General features: G+C 41.9%; 1 protein-coding gene across 9 annotated transcripts in view; it reads right to left on the bottom strand.

The window, feature by feature from the left end:
- The window catches only part of LOC147181179 (adenylate cyclase type 1-like), a 67,630-nt gene that overhangs the window by 23,146 nt on the left and 30,433 nt on the right, over positions 1 to 14,051 (bottom strand). For all 9 annotated transcript variants that reach the window (XM_086081629.1, XM_086081630.1, XM_086081628.1 and 6 more), the window contains exons 5-9: positions 11,387 to 11,514; positions 9,628 to 9,786; positions 8,342 to 8,483; positions 5,239 to 5,394; positions 1,943 to 2,140 (exon numbers count right to left, since the gene is read on the bottom strand). In XM_086081629.1, the coding sequence (XP_085937755.1) occupies positions 1,943 to 2,140; positions 5,239 to 5,394; positions 8,342 to 8,483; positions 9,628 to 9,786; positions 11,387 to 11,514 (783 nt within the window). The remainder of the gene's footprint in view (positions 1 to 1,942; positions 2,141 to 5,238; positions 5,395 to 8,341; positions 8,484 to 9,627; positions 9,787 to 11,386; positions 11,515 to 14,051) is intronic.

Below are 14,051 nucleotides of genomic sequence, written 5' to 3' on the forward strand. Positions count from 1 at the left end.
TCAGTTTATCAAATTTAGTGCCCTCCTTGTGGTGCACTAACCACAGTGAGGGTACGAAATGGGCTTTTTCAAGGAGAGATTCCGCAAAATTGATACATTAGAGATAGTACAATAGTTCTGGATTTTTCATTATTGTTTTTTTAATTTTTTTATTATTATTATTATTATTTCATTTTGACTTTAGCTTTTTAAACTCAGCTGGTTGTAATTCGTTTCTAGAGCGGGTTTGTTAGTTTTTATTATTAAAAAAAAAAAGCTTCATTTTAGTCTAGTTTACATTAGTTTTGGGATTTGTTTTAGTTTTTTGTATATAGAGTATTTGTGGAATGCAAGATAAAATAGCAAGGCACTACGTTTTGTGTAATAAAATAAATTACAATTGCCAAACCGTTCCATCTTCTGTCTTAACGATGGCGGTACAGTAATGTCAAAATAAATGTGTTAATTTAACCCCTGTAGCTCGTGTAAATTCATAGACAAAAACAAAGGACATTTTCGCCATATCTATAGTTAGCTAACCTGGCAGTTGCCAGGTTGATAATTGTGATTCACTCAAGGGAATTCTCCACAATATCAATCTGGGACCACTCCACTGTGATTTGCTCAGGAAAGGCAGGACATCCTGTAGAATACTACGAGCTGATTGGACAATGCAGCAGCTTGTGCACGCCTACCAAACTTTTTGTTTTGACCAATCACGGCAACGAATGTGAATGCCGTCTTCGCAAAAACAAAACAAAAAACAAACAAACATCTTTACCAGCTAAAAATGCACAAAGCGCCTGTTCTCCTTCAAAAAGGAAACTGTGAGTAATTCTGCGAGAACAGAATTACCAGTGTCGCCATGTTTGGTCCGTAACGTCGTCTGGCTTCCTGATTTCGTCAGCTTCATGTTCCACCCTAAACAACACCTGAATGTTCCGACCTATAAAAGGTCGGTTGCGAACGGATCAGCGGGAGCAGTTACAAGATGGATTCTCGTGGTCTTTGTTCACAAAAAACACGAGAATTCAGCTTGCTGGCAAAGTTAATAGTTAGCTTCGCAAACATAAAATGTAGTTTTAATTAGTCATTTAGTCATCTTTTTTTAAGCACTCTCGTTGAAGTGGTCCCAGTAGTTAAACACAGTGTTCTGGTTAATATTTGCATTGGTGGAGTATGAATTAAGCAGCACAATTCACCCATTTTTATCAATATCAGGGGGCGGCCATTTTGCTGATTGCGGTCAACTGAAAATGACATCACAGTTGCTCAGGACTCAGCTAACGGCCAAAAGAGGTGGCAAATCCAGGTCCAGAAAGTAAAAACCCTGCCACAGTTTGGCTTTAGCCCCTGGTGCTAGCAAGCTAGCATCCTAGCAGGCAAACAAGCTTGTTTGGCTTTGGCCCCAGGCGCTAGATAGCTAGCTCTCTGGCTCGTTTACCTGCTAGGGATCTAGCTAGCTAGCACCAGGGGCTAAAGCCAAACTGTGGCAGGGTTTTTACTTTCTGGACCTGGATTTGCCTTCTCTGACGACCAATAATGGCTAATCTTACGACAGTCACATGACCAAACTCAGAAAAAAAAAGATGAGCCGTGATTGGTTGTTGCCTGAGCCACGAGCAGCTGTGATGTCATTTTCTGTCGACAGCAAGCGGCAAAATGGCTGCTAAGATGGGTAACATCACAAACGTGTAGTCGCATAGAAGATATTATTGTAATGAAAATTTTTGACCTGACTTCCTCTTTAATAAAAATGTTTTTTCAATTCCATTTTAGTTACTTTTTTAGTTTTCATTAACTATGAAGACAAGTGATAATCAAAGGCAGATAAATGTGAGGTGGATTGGTTGTGACAGTAACACACACAAAAAAAAACAGAACAAATTTCATGTACTTTTTTGTCATTTCTGGGGGCAAACCCAAACTGTGCCACTTTCTGTTTTCCTTTCGCATGGCTCACCCTCTGCTCGCGCTCCGAGCACTTGTACATGAGCGTGAGGAAGTTGAGGTCGGCCGTGTCCGACTCGGTCTGCCGGGCCTCGATCAGCCGCCCGATGTAGCGGTTGACCCGCGTTCTGGGACTGCTCTGGACCACGTTGGCCTGGTTGGCGTTGGGCCGGTTTCTCAGCTTCTGCGGCGCCGTCCTCATGGCCCTCCGCTGTGTGCGGGGAGATTGAAAAGAAAAGAAGAAAATGAAGGGAAAATGAGAAGAGGTGATACGGCTGCACTTGGGGCGTGTTATCATGTTGCGAACACGGCTGAAAGAGCGTCAACAATACGAGCGGGCCGCTGATTATACTTTCAAATGACGCCGCTGCCGTCACATTTAACTTCATTAGTGGATGCTCCCTGCTGAGGCTAAGTGTCTTTGGCAGCCACAGTGAGGAGAGGTGCAAAATAGTGGCCACTGGAGCGTAACCACATTGCCTCCATTTTCACTTTCTTTTATCTCGACTTAAACTGTACAGGGCGCTTTTGTTTATTCATCTAAAACAGGAGCGTGCACATTTTTATGCTCCAAGGCAACATTTGGCTTTTTAACTCATTCACTGCCACTGACGGCTATAGACGTCAAAAATTAATTTGAACTATTTCTATTAGTTTTCCACTTTTTCCACTTTTGTTAATAAGAGTATGAAAAAATAAAAAATATATATTGTACATTTAGAACAGATGTAAAGTTTGTGATTAATCGTGAGTTAATTATTTAAGTCATGTGATCAATTACAATGAAACATTTTATTCACCTGACGTGATTAAAAAAAAAAAAAAGATTCTAAAAAATTAGGGGCGTCAGGAGATTAAAATTGTAATTGTAATTAATCGCATGACTTCACTAGTTAACTCACGATTAATCACATTATATCTGTTCTAAATGTACAATAAAAAATTCTAGGTTTTCACACTCTTGTTAACAAAAGTGGAAAAAAAAATTAAACTAATAGAAATAGTTCAAATGAATTTTTGACGTCAATAGCCGTCAATGGCAGTGAATGAGTTAAGAAAAGATGAAAAAGGACATTTTTAGATATGGTAAAAAAGAATAATAAATTAAACCAGAGCTGCGAGCAGCTATAAAAGGGCAACTCCCAACCCCGGCCACGTTGGGGCACTTGGAGCACATACTGTAGGACAAGAACCCTCTAAAATAGAAATGTTTTTGCCAGGCGTGAAGTGTGTATAAAGTTCCATGAGTAGTCGCCAAACTTTAGGCCCTAAAAAACAGCAGAGGTGGTAAATCCAGGTTCCAGAAAGTAAAAACCTTGCCACAGTTTAGCTTTAGCCCCTTGTGGTAAATGAGCACCCGGGGAGCTAGCTTAGGAGCTCGCTAGCTAGCACCTGGGGCTAAAGCCAAACTGTGGCAGGTTTTTTACTTTTTGGACTTGGATTTGCCACCTCTGAAAAACAGCATCATATTTCTTTGCAAACAGCGCATCGCCACGGCAACAGCGTGCAACGAAATAAAAAGCTTTTCAAACTTTTCATCCTAAACGTCTTTAGATGAAATAACCGAAGTTTGAAGACCATCCGACACATTCTGTAGGAGGAGTTTGTGAAAATGTATTTATAAAAGGCGCCAAATGTCAAAATCAAATCAAAATGGCAGACTTCCTCTTTGGTTTAGTGTATGACTCTAAAATACTTTTTTGTAGGAAACGTACGAGCGGGAATGCTTCGTTAAGAAGGAATTTTGTAAAGCAAAGATGTATTCCCCCGATATATATGTCAAATAACTCAAGATTTTTGACATTTAAATAGCCAGTGACGTGCGGTCAGGATAGGCAAGGTAGGCACTGCCTGCCTCAGGCTGAAATGAAAGTTGAAACCGTTTGGCTTTTTCTATTTATTTTAATTATTTATTTTATTTCAGAAAGCCTACACTACCTATAGGTTTAAAAGTGACAACATTTGGTGATTTTCATACCTCAATTAAAAATCATTACTTCGTCTGGCCTGTAGGCATAAATGCTGCAAAAATGATCCTCCTGAAGGCAAACCGCTACTGTGCTTTTCCCAGCCCTGACCGCGTAGCGACGTGGGTTTGCGCATGCGTAGTCAGTTTCCCAGTAGAAAAGTCCTTTACGCAAATAGGCAGATGGCTACGCAGCCTTTTAACGTCGCTGTATCATTCCTATGCGAACGTACGTTCGCACAGTGCATTCGTGAATTCAAAACACACTTAGTGGCAAAGCGGTAAGATGACGCAACTATTTTCACGCCTCTCTTTTGAGGGAAAACGCCATCTTTTGAAGGATGGGAGACCAACGCCTTAGCTAGCGGATCTTCAGCAAAGTAAGGGACAGAAAATTATTTGTACTTTTTACAAAGAATGGTACAAAAGGACTTAGTGGATGTGCTTCGATTAACTGGCTGTTTCACTTTACATGGTGTTTGGCGTTGCTATTGCTATTGCTAGCTTGATTTTGTGAGGAATTAGGCTGTTTCACAGGGAGATATTCCCTTTATTACATTCTTTCCGGGCGCCCGGGCGGGTTTGAAATTGTCCGTTTTTTGTTATGCGGCAAATGGGAGGCAGAGTGCACTGCAACGTTTACCGTGGCTGGCAGACCGCGCACGGTGGCCCAGAACTTTAGCTGAGTGGCAAGTGTTGAGCTGCCGCACCGGAGGCGATGGGTACAAACCCTGCTCGAAGAAAACAAAAAAAAAAAGATTGCAGAGCGAAGAAGGTAAGACTCCAAAAGAGAGTAATGCTTTTTTGTTTTGTTTGCTACCCATGCAGAGGAGGCATATGTTAAAATAGGTTGAATGTATGGCATCTTGTAGTGATGGGAAAACGAAGCTTCATGAAGCACTTGTGATATTTTTTGACTCCCCTAGATGGTGCTCTTGGTTTAAATATAAAGTCTAGTGCAAAGGAAATTGATTACATTTCCACTGCATATTTCAACCAAGAGTGCCATCTAGAGGAGTCAAAAAATATCACAAGTGCTTCATGAAGCTTCATTTTCCCATCACGAGCATCTTGTGTCTGAGTATCAATCTCGAGGTCGGGCTTAGTGTCCTCTTTTTTTTGGAAATAAAAAAATGGTCACCCTAGGATACGTTGTACACTCGCCTCCTGGCACACAAACCGAGAGCTCACTGCACGTCACTGCTCATAGCCCACTACTTGTGCATGATCGAGTATGGCTGGAGGGTGCTAAACGTCCCTATTTTCGTAGCCAGGTCACACGTACCGGTATAAAATCTCAAACATAAAACAGAAAAAAATGTAAAGATGGCGCGAGTCATTACCTTATCGCCATCCTCACAGTTCATGACATTGGAGAAGGGGATCTCGGCCTTGAACATCTTCCTGCAGTGCATGAGCTGCACCAGCAAGTAGCACACCGTCTTGAACTTCATCTTCTTGGCCGGCTTGATATCTGACAGGATCAATCCTGGGAAGATCTGCGTGAGACGGGAACGAGGATTTGAAAATGTCAGTCATGATACACCGCAATGTATTTTTTAAGGCGTGTGTGTTCACATCATCATGCAGCCATCATTACCAGGATTTGCACCGTAACCGCGGGGAGACAAATGCCGCTCAATCCCACAGGTCATATTATTAGTTTTAGGACATCGGACCTCAAAGCAAGGTTACGATTTAATAGACTTGTCTACTGTAGTACAAAGCTCCCTGGCAGATGCAGATGTCTTACAGTTCAACTAAAACATATCAGATTTAGATCATGGTTACAAAGTCCATTCAATAACAATAATAATTTTGCAACAAATAACGAGTTCAAAAAAAAGCGTATGCATCTGTCGAATAAATAAATTATGATAGTGTATAGTTTTTGTGTTACAATTTTCTTTTTTTTTGCATTTTATGTTTCGCATATAAGATATACTGTAACTCTCAGAATAAATCCACAAACTGCTCTGTATGTTGATGGGAAACGTTTCCTTGTCAAATAAAAGAAAACAATATAACAGGATGTCATTGGCAGTAGAACTACTTTGCAAAATACTGACGGGATGTTAGTAATATTTTGGTTGAGGGAATGAGGCCTGCCATGAATAGCGAAAATGTGTACAATTATAATAATTGAGAATAGTTGTCAAAAGATGGCGGCAAAGCACTACTTTTGTCTAAGTGAAGCTTTCACTGACTTAAACACATTTTCTTCAAGATGACAGAAAATCACTTATTTTGTCTAAATCAGGGGTCAGCAAACTTTGTGAAGCCGAGAGCTGCTTCTTGACAACTGAGCAGTGCAAATGGCTGCCACTTTGATACAAACTTCCATAATTATACATATTTAATTTGTGCAAACGATGTCATTGTTATTATTATCTTACAATATGTTATTATTTGGGGGGGGGGGGGGAATCTGCTAAGTGGACCACAAAAATTTGTTGACACAAATATTTATCCCTCCAAACAGGCAACTACCTGAATAATCGCTGAAATAATTGATAGATAATCAATTCTAAAAAGATTTGTTTTCATTTATGTGAAAACACTGATCATATTAATGGTTTCTCACAATATGTAAACAACAGATAAAAAAAAGAATTAGGGCCAGTGAAGAGGAAAAAAAGGGTTGGCAGGATTCTCACTTTATTCCCAGAATTCTGACTTTAAAGTGAGAATTCTGACTTTGTGATGTAGAGCTATGAATTGTGGGGGGAGGTCAGAAAGTCAAAACTCTAACTTTAAAAGTCAGAATTTTTTGATTAAAGTCAGGATTCTGAGAATAAAGTGAAAATCCTACCAACCTTTTTTTTCTGTCTTCACTGGCAATAATCCTCTTCCGTAGATAATAATACTCACAGGCAGCACTTTATTTCTATAAATCTCTTCCATTGTTCACATTTTCAAATGATCATTCATACAACATTCCTAGAAAATCACAATGCCCAATAAACTATTTTTGGAATAGCCCCGGGGCCAATGAGTGTTGCCACTTATGACAGTAATCTTTAGTATATATTCGGCCACCAACATTTTTCGCCATTATCGGCATTCGGCCGAAATAAAATTAAAGCCGAAAGAATATGGCCGAAATAGGTTGTGGTGACGCAAGCAAAAAAAAAAACGCTGCAAGCAAGCGTTTGTTTGAATTAAACAGCGAACGCGGCGGGGAGTGTCCGCCTTCTTTTCTGGCCGGTTTGTCACAGAGTTTGCACCGGTCGGTCGAAGCAGTTCCCGCCTCCCGGGGTCATTGCGCACACTGGAGGAGAGGGGCGTCATAAGTTGATGTACAACATTTAAGTGGGTCGAAAAAAGACAGAACTGCCGTGTACTGCAGTACAGGTGAGCCACTCTTTCTCCCGCATTGCCTTCCCTTTTAAAAATAAAAATAAAATAAGAGCCCATCGAACGCTTCCACTTTTTCACCGGCATCCCGATGGCCATGCTAAATACTTTAGCTAATGCTAGCACTATTGCTATCAACAGTTTTAAACACGGAAACACTTACCGCTATCTCCGGGTGGCGACAGACCTGTACAGGACGCCGTGTGTGACTTTGCAATCCGTTCCCGAAGCCGATTAGCTAGTGTGAACAAATGTATTTATTTATTTTTTCAAACGTTGGTGAATATGTGAATGTGCCGATTTTAAGGTGCGCCGCACGCATCCGTGCCCGCCTGTGCGAACTACATTGACAGGAAACGCTCGTTTGGTGTTTAATGTACCATTAGCCAACATGTATGCGGTGTGGGCACATTTCAATTTATATTGTGCTTGGTTAAAATGCCAGTGCTAAATAAATATTTGATAATTATATTAGAAATGTAATTAATTATAATAAATGCAATGATCGGCGCATCCCTAGCAATCTTTACTATGATCTTGGTACTTGAACGGTATATTAGCACTTCATATTTCCGCCACTAGAGGAGAACACGTGAGAAGAAGAGAGCTGCCTGTTGACGTGTTTGCCACGCGCACGCATTTGTATGCATGCTCAACTCTGCAAATCTGTGATGAAAGATGCCACAGGCTCTTTTCTTCCCCCACCTCCAGTTGAATCCATTACAGGCTAGAAGTGACATCATCTGCACATCAAATGTGTGAGAGCTCCATTATATCACGCTTGATGCTTTACACTACACTCTGGGTGCAACCCCCCCCCCCCCCCCCCACCCTCACACACACATTCTCCTCCTGTGAGATTTTTTAGTGAAGGAGAAGCAACCATAAGATAAGCCTCCTCCTTCAATCGAGCCTCGTCTGACTTTCCATGTGGATTATCTCTGCACAGTACACCCTTGAAGGTATTAAGGGTTCACTTGGGGCCACGGCCTCATAAAGAACACAACTGAAAGTGTGGCAGTAGTCATTTCCCTCCCAGGGCCGGGACATAAACAGCACACGACAGATAGGAAAGAGGAAATGGCGTACCTTGCGTCGGTGAGATGGCACGATAAAGAAAGTTTCGATCTGGTGTTTTTGGAGGAAGGCGTTGCGCTCGTGACCGTTTCCCGGCTCCACCTCGTAGTCTCCATTCAGGCACTCTAGTGTGGATTTAGTAATGTGGACCTTCCTGTGGAAGCAAAACAAGAAATAAAAGTCGGAAAATACTCATTTATAAATTCACATGCATTTTATTTGATTGTTTCTCTTTTAGCGTGAACGTGAATACGGATGTCTGTCTCTCAGCATTTAACAATATGTACAAATTATTTTTTCACACTAATATTTTTGGAGCACAAGAGCATTAGACAAAATCTCGTCTCTCTGCTTTCGCATCGCTTATGTGATTTTTTTCAGATGTTTAAGAAAACACAAAAAAATTCGCATTGTGAGATGATTTAGGCAAAAAAAAATTTGGGCACAAAAAAAAAGACTTAAGCAATTGTTTTAACAGGGTGACAATATGCATTTCCCCCCACAATAGTTGGTGCTTCTCTCGGCATTCAACAGAAAAAAACGGAGCACATATGGATTTCTGTGAATGCTCGTTTCTCAGCATTAATGGAGCAAACAGCATCAGTCTATATATGCTCGTCTTTACACATTCACACGTGCATTTTTTTTTTTTACGGCCAATAGCATTAGTGGGATTTGTTTTCTCTCAGCATTCAACAACAAAAAAACTGGACCGCTTAAAATTTCAAATTGTGTGAATGCTTGTCTCTCAGCATTCATGTGACAGTTTTTGATTCACAATAACTAGCATTTGTGTGAATACCTTTTTCTCTGCATTCTAACATACAGCACTTTTTAGGCCCATTTGCGATTTGTTTTCTCTCAGCATTCAACAGTAAAGAAAATGGGACTCCATTTGCATTTGTGTGAATGGTTGTCTCTCAGCATTCATGCTAGATTTTTTGATGAATGTCATTTAACAGCATTTTTCTCTCAGCATCCTCAATAATGATTTCAGTCAGTGTGAATACTTGTGTCTCAGCATTCACACATAGCCAACTGTACTTTAAAAATATATATAATTTGGGGTAGTAGGAATGGTTGTCTCTGATTTTTTTCTCTCTCTCAGCATTCATAAAAAAAAAATATTCACACTGGTAGCACTTACTGTGATTTCTCACTAAAATAGTTTTCATTCATATTAGTCTCTCAGCACTTGCACCAATACAGCTTAACATACATCACATTACATGTGAATGTTCTTTTCTCAGCATTCACAGACCTGACTCATGTCAATATGAATGTTAGGCAGTACTGACCCAGGCAGTCCCCCGGCCTCCATCACGTTGGCAAGAGTGACGTCGTTGGACCAAACATCATACTGCCACTTCCTCAGGCCCAGCACCCCGCACAGCACCCGGCCTGTATGCAGGCCCACACGCATGTTCAGGTTGACCTCCGTGGCCTCTGCCACTGACCTGAGAGGGTGAGCAACACATTCCGGTCAACATGGCAAGAAATGCACGGCAGCATACTGGACAACTGGTGGGTTAAATATAGCCCATATTGGGTTATTCTTAAAATAATAATAATAATAACAATAATAATTCAATTCAATAATAGTTCATAACTTTGTGGGACAGAATTTCTAGGCGCAGCCGAGGCGTTGAGGGGGTCCGGTTTGGTGGCCTCAACATTGCATCTCTGCTTTTTGCGGATGATGTGGTGCTGTTGGCTTCTTCAAGCCGTGATCTCCAACTCTCGCTGGAGCGGTTCGCAGCCGAGTGTGAAGCGGCTGGGCTCAAAATCAGCACCTCCAAATCCGAGAACATGGTCCTCAGTCGGAAAAGGGGGGAGTGCCCTCTCCGGGTTGGAGATGAGATCCTGCCCCAAGTAGAGGAGTTCAAGTATCTTGGAGTCTTGTTCACGAGTGAGGGTAGGTTGGAGCGGGAGATCGACAGGCGGATCGGTGCAGCGTCCGCAGTGATGCGGACTCTGTATCGGTCCGTTGTGGTAAAGAAGGAGCTGAGTCGAAAGGCGAAGCTCTCGATTTACCGGTCGATCTACGTTCCTACCCTCACCTATGGTCACGAGCTGTGGGTCGTGACCGAAAGAACAAGATCCCGGACACAAGCGGCCGAAATGAGTTTCCTCCGCTGGGTGGCCGGGCTCTCCCTTAGAGATAGAGTGAGAAGCTCGGTCATCTGGGTGGGACTCGAGGTCGAGCCGCTACTCCTCCACGTTGAAAGGAACCAGTTGAGGTGGCTCGGGCATCTGGTTCGGATGCCTCCCTGAAGAGGTGTTCCGGGCATGTCCCACCGGCGGGAGGCCATGGGCACGACCCAGGACACGCTGGAGAGACTATGTCTCTCGGCTGGCCTGGGAACGCCTTGGGATCCCGTCGGAGGAGCTGGCTGAAGTGGCTGGGGAGAGGGAAGTGTGGGCTTCCCTGCTAAAGCTGCTGCCCCCGCGACCCGACCCCGGATAAGAGGTAGATGATAGATGGATGGATACTGTATAGCTAAAATTAGGTAACCACAATGTTTGGAGGTCTTTTGCACTTGTATGTTATGTTGTGTTAACTACACAGTATGATCAATTGTTTTACCGCTACCAATAATGTCTAGTTAATACCGTTCGACTCAAACCTTTTGCACTTTACCAACAATAATGCCGTTTTTCCTCTTCTTTCTAAGACTTGAAAATAATATTTCCAGACCCGGACACGGAATGAATGTCTTTAAATGTGCTATAATTTGCTTTTCAATCCCCAAATAGACGTGACGAAATGGAAATGTCCAAATCTTCATCGTGATGAATGTATAAAATTGTTCTGTCCTTCACGTTGGATACAGACGATATCCAAAGAGAAAGTGCACGTTTTAACTCTGGAGATTACATTTTTCTAATGCAATCTGACAAGAGATAGTAGTAGTTAATCGGACTGAATGTTCTTGGTCTGTATGTGCTCACTGCTCTGTGATTGGCTGACGGCCTCTTGCCAAAGTCAGCTGGGATAGGCTCCGGCACACAAGCAGTATAAAAAAAAAAGGATGTCCGGACCATCGGATCACTCACGTTATGGTGTCAATCATGTCCAGTCCCATCTCCACGCAGCAGTGGGCGTGGTCCGTCTTGGGCTGCGTCAGGCCAGACACGCAGTAGTAACAATCCCCGAGGATCTTAATCCGACGGCAGTGGTTCTCCTAGCAACACGCATGACAAATACGCACTGTCATTGGGACAATATACATTGCGTTTAATCAATGCCAGCGAATGATCATCGGGAAGATTTGATCATACATCACAGTCACCCCGCAATGCTTAAGGCGTGTCCAATTATGCAAATGAGGTAAGCATACTTGGTTTGGACCTACGGATGCATTGCATTTGCAACATTGTAAAGACTCGACCCTCCGTAGAAAACAGAGGGCTGGCGAATACAAAGCGCCATTATGGGGAGCGTATCAGCCAGTGGAAGCGGGTTACCATTGACGCCGTCGCTCACAACCCCTTCATTGTCTCCATGGAGGTAATGGGATCACTGGCCGTGGATGCGAAGAACAACAAAGACTCGTAATTATGCACGTCGCAGGCGGCGGGGACGCACGGCGAGGCAGACGGACGCGCTATTTTTAACATGCGACGAGCGGTTTGCAGTGACACTCGTGCGCCGTGTTTGCGTGTCGCTGCTGCCGGCGCGGCTCGTTCCGGGGATGTCTACAAAGACGACTCAATGATGGTGTGAAGACAAAAGTGGAACCTCGGTTCACGAATGACCTAGTTAACAAACAATTACAGTTACAAAGAAGAAATCTTGCTTCGGTTCCAGCACTAGTAAGGCTCTGAGATTTGCAGACTCGGGTCATTGAGTGGAGGCCAGAGTTAAAGGCAAACATGGTGAAGCAGCATTTAGCTGTTGTGCTGCACACAAAAAGGAAATAAACTCCTAACAGAAGTGAAGTGAAGTGTTTTCAAAATGTTGTATGTTTTGTGCTTCCGAATGTGGTTAGCTGTTCACTTCGAGCTGAATCGTGTGCACGTCTACCTAACTTTTGTTTCGACCAATCACGGCAAAGGGTGAAAATGTCGTCACTGACATGCGACTGTTGCGACTGGCTGATATCACGGCGTTGAGTTTATGTTGTCGGTTTTGCAATGTTGATATGCGGATACAAGAGACGAATACAGCGAGAACAGAATTAATTGCAGCGTCCACGCATTCGTCCACCGCTGTCACCATGTTTGGTTTGTTTCTTCCCACGGCTTCGGCGCTTCTTGTTTTCGACACAGCTGCATATCCCGCCCCCAAATACAATGTCCCTCTGTGATTGGTTCGTATCGGTGGAAATCAATGACACAATGTACACGAATAATCATATCAAATACATCTTGCGAGAGCAAGGTTAGCTTTCACTATAGCTACAAAGAAACGGAAAACTGCTACTGATTAGTATTGCTGCAACTGCAACTAATTATTTTAATAATCAATTTATCTGTCAATTATTTTTCAATTCATCCAATGAAACGGTTTTAAAAAAGTTTTTTTTTTTAAACCCTAACCCTTTTTTCAAAAACAGGACAGTGGTTCGCCCTATGCCAAATCACCCCCAAAATATAAATATTTTAACCAAGCAGGTTTGGATTTAAATGAAACTTGGTGACAAGCCTCTCAACAGTAATTGGAAATCATAATCAAATAGTTTTTCTGATGAATATTATGGACCAATCATAATCAATTAATGTTTGTGCATTTTCTGGACTTTTGATTTGAAATACAGTGATGGGGTAATTCCTAGGGGTGTGCCAAAAAATCGATTCCCATAAGAATCGCGATTCTCATTTAGTAGGATTCAGATCCATTTTAAATGTCCCAAAATCGATTTTATTTAAATTAGTTTATGCTGTCTTCCCTTTGTTTGTGTGTGCCTTTATTGGGAACACTGTTCAGGTTGTACCCGATTTGGCCACTTAGGGGCAGTGTGGTTCCACGCGGTCTGATACACTGTTAAGTTGTAGCCACATTAGAGAGTAGAAGGAAAAAGTCACGATTAAGTTATTTCAATAAAAGTGGGTTTTTTTCAGCGTGGTGCCGTTCTTTTGAGTGATAAAAGTGCCGTGAGTAGCGCGCTAATTAGCATTAGCGAGTCAGACTGGAGTAGATCATTACGATTCCTTGAACATCTATAAATTGAAGCAAAAATCGTTGTCAATCAAATAATTTCGAATCAAAAATCGTTCCTAATCGAATCGCACACCCAAAAATCAGAATTCTATCGAATCGTGAGACATTCAAAGATTCCCTCCCCTAGTAACTCCATGCCAAATTTTAACAACACTTGGTGTACTTGTGGATAGTGATGGCACAGCACAAAATCTCACATTTTTATTTATTTATTTATTTTTATTTGGCAACTCCGACCTGTTGAATTTGGACATTTTCAGCAAAAAGGGATGTGGCCGTCTTCCTTTGTAACCTTAGATCTCATGAACTACCGGTTCAATCTTCCCCAAAAAATGTATCAATGATTCTATTTTTTTTTTTAGATTACATGAACATTTTTGTCAAGGTCAACTAAAATAAAAGGTCAAAAGGTTTCCTAAAATCTGCACCAATCTTCTAAATGAAGACAGATTTGAAATCCTTATTGAATTCCCATTCCAACCGTATCTGTTTTGTGAAGATTGATACTACTAGTTCAAGAGATAAAAGGATTCAAAGAAAGCCGAACCTTTTTGCCAA

Source organism: Leptonotus elevatus, chromosome 1 (genome assembly GCF_054856555.1).
Source record: "Leptonotus elevatus isolate MCC_2025b chromosome 1, RoL_Lele_1.0, whole genome shotgun sequence".
Classification (NCBI taxonomy): domain Eukaryota; kingdom Metazoa; phylum Chordata; class Actinopteri; order Syngnathiformes; family Syngnathidae; genus Leptonotus; species Leptonotus elevatus.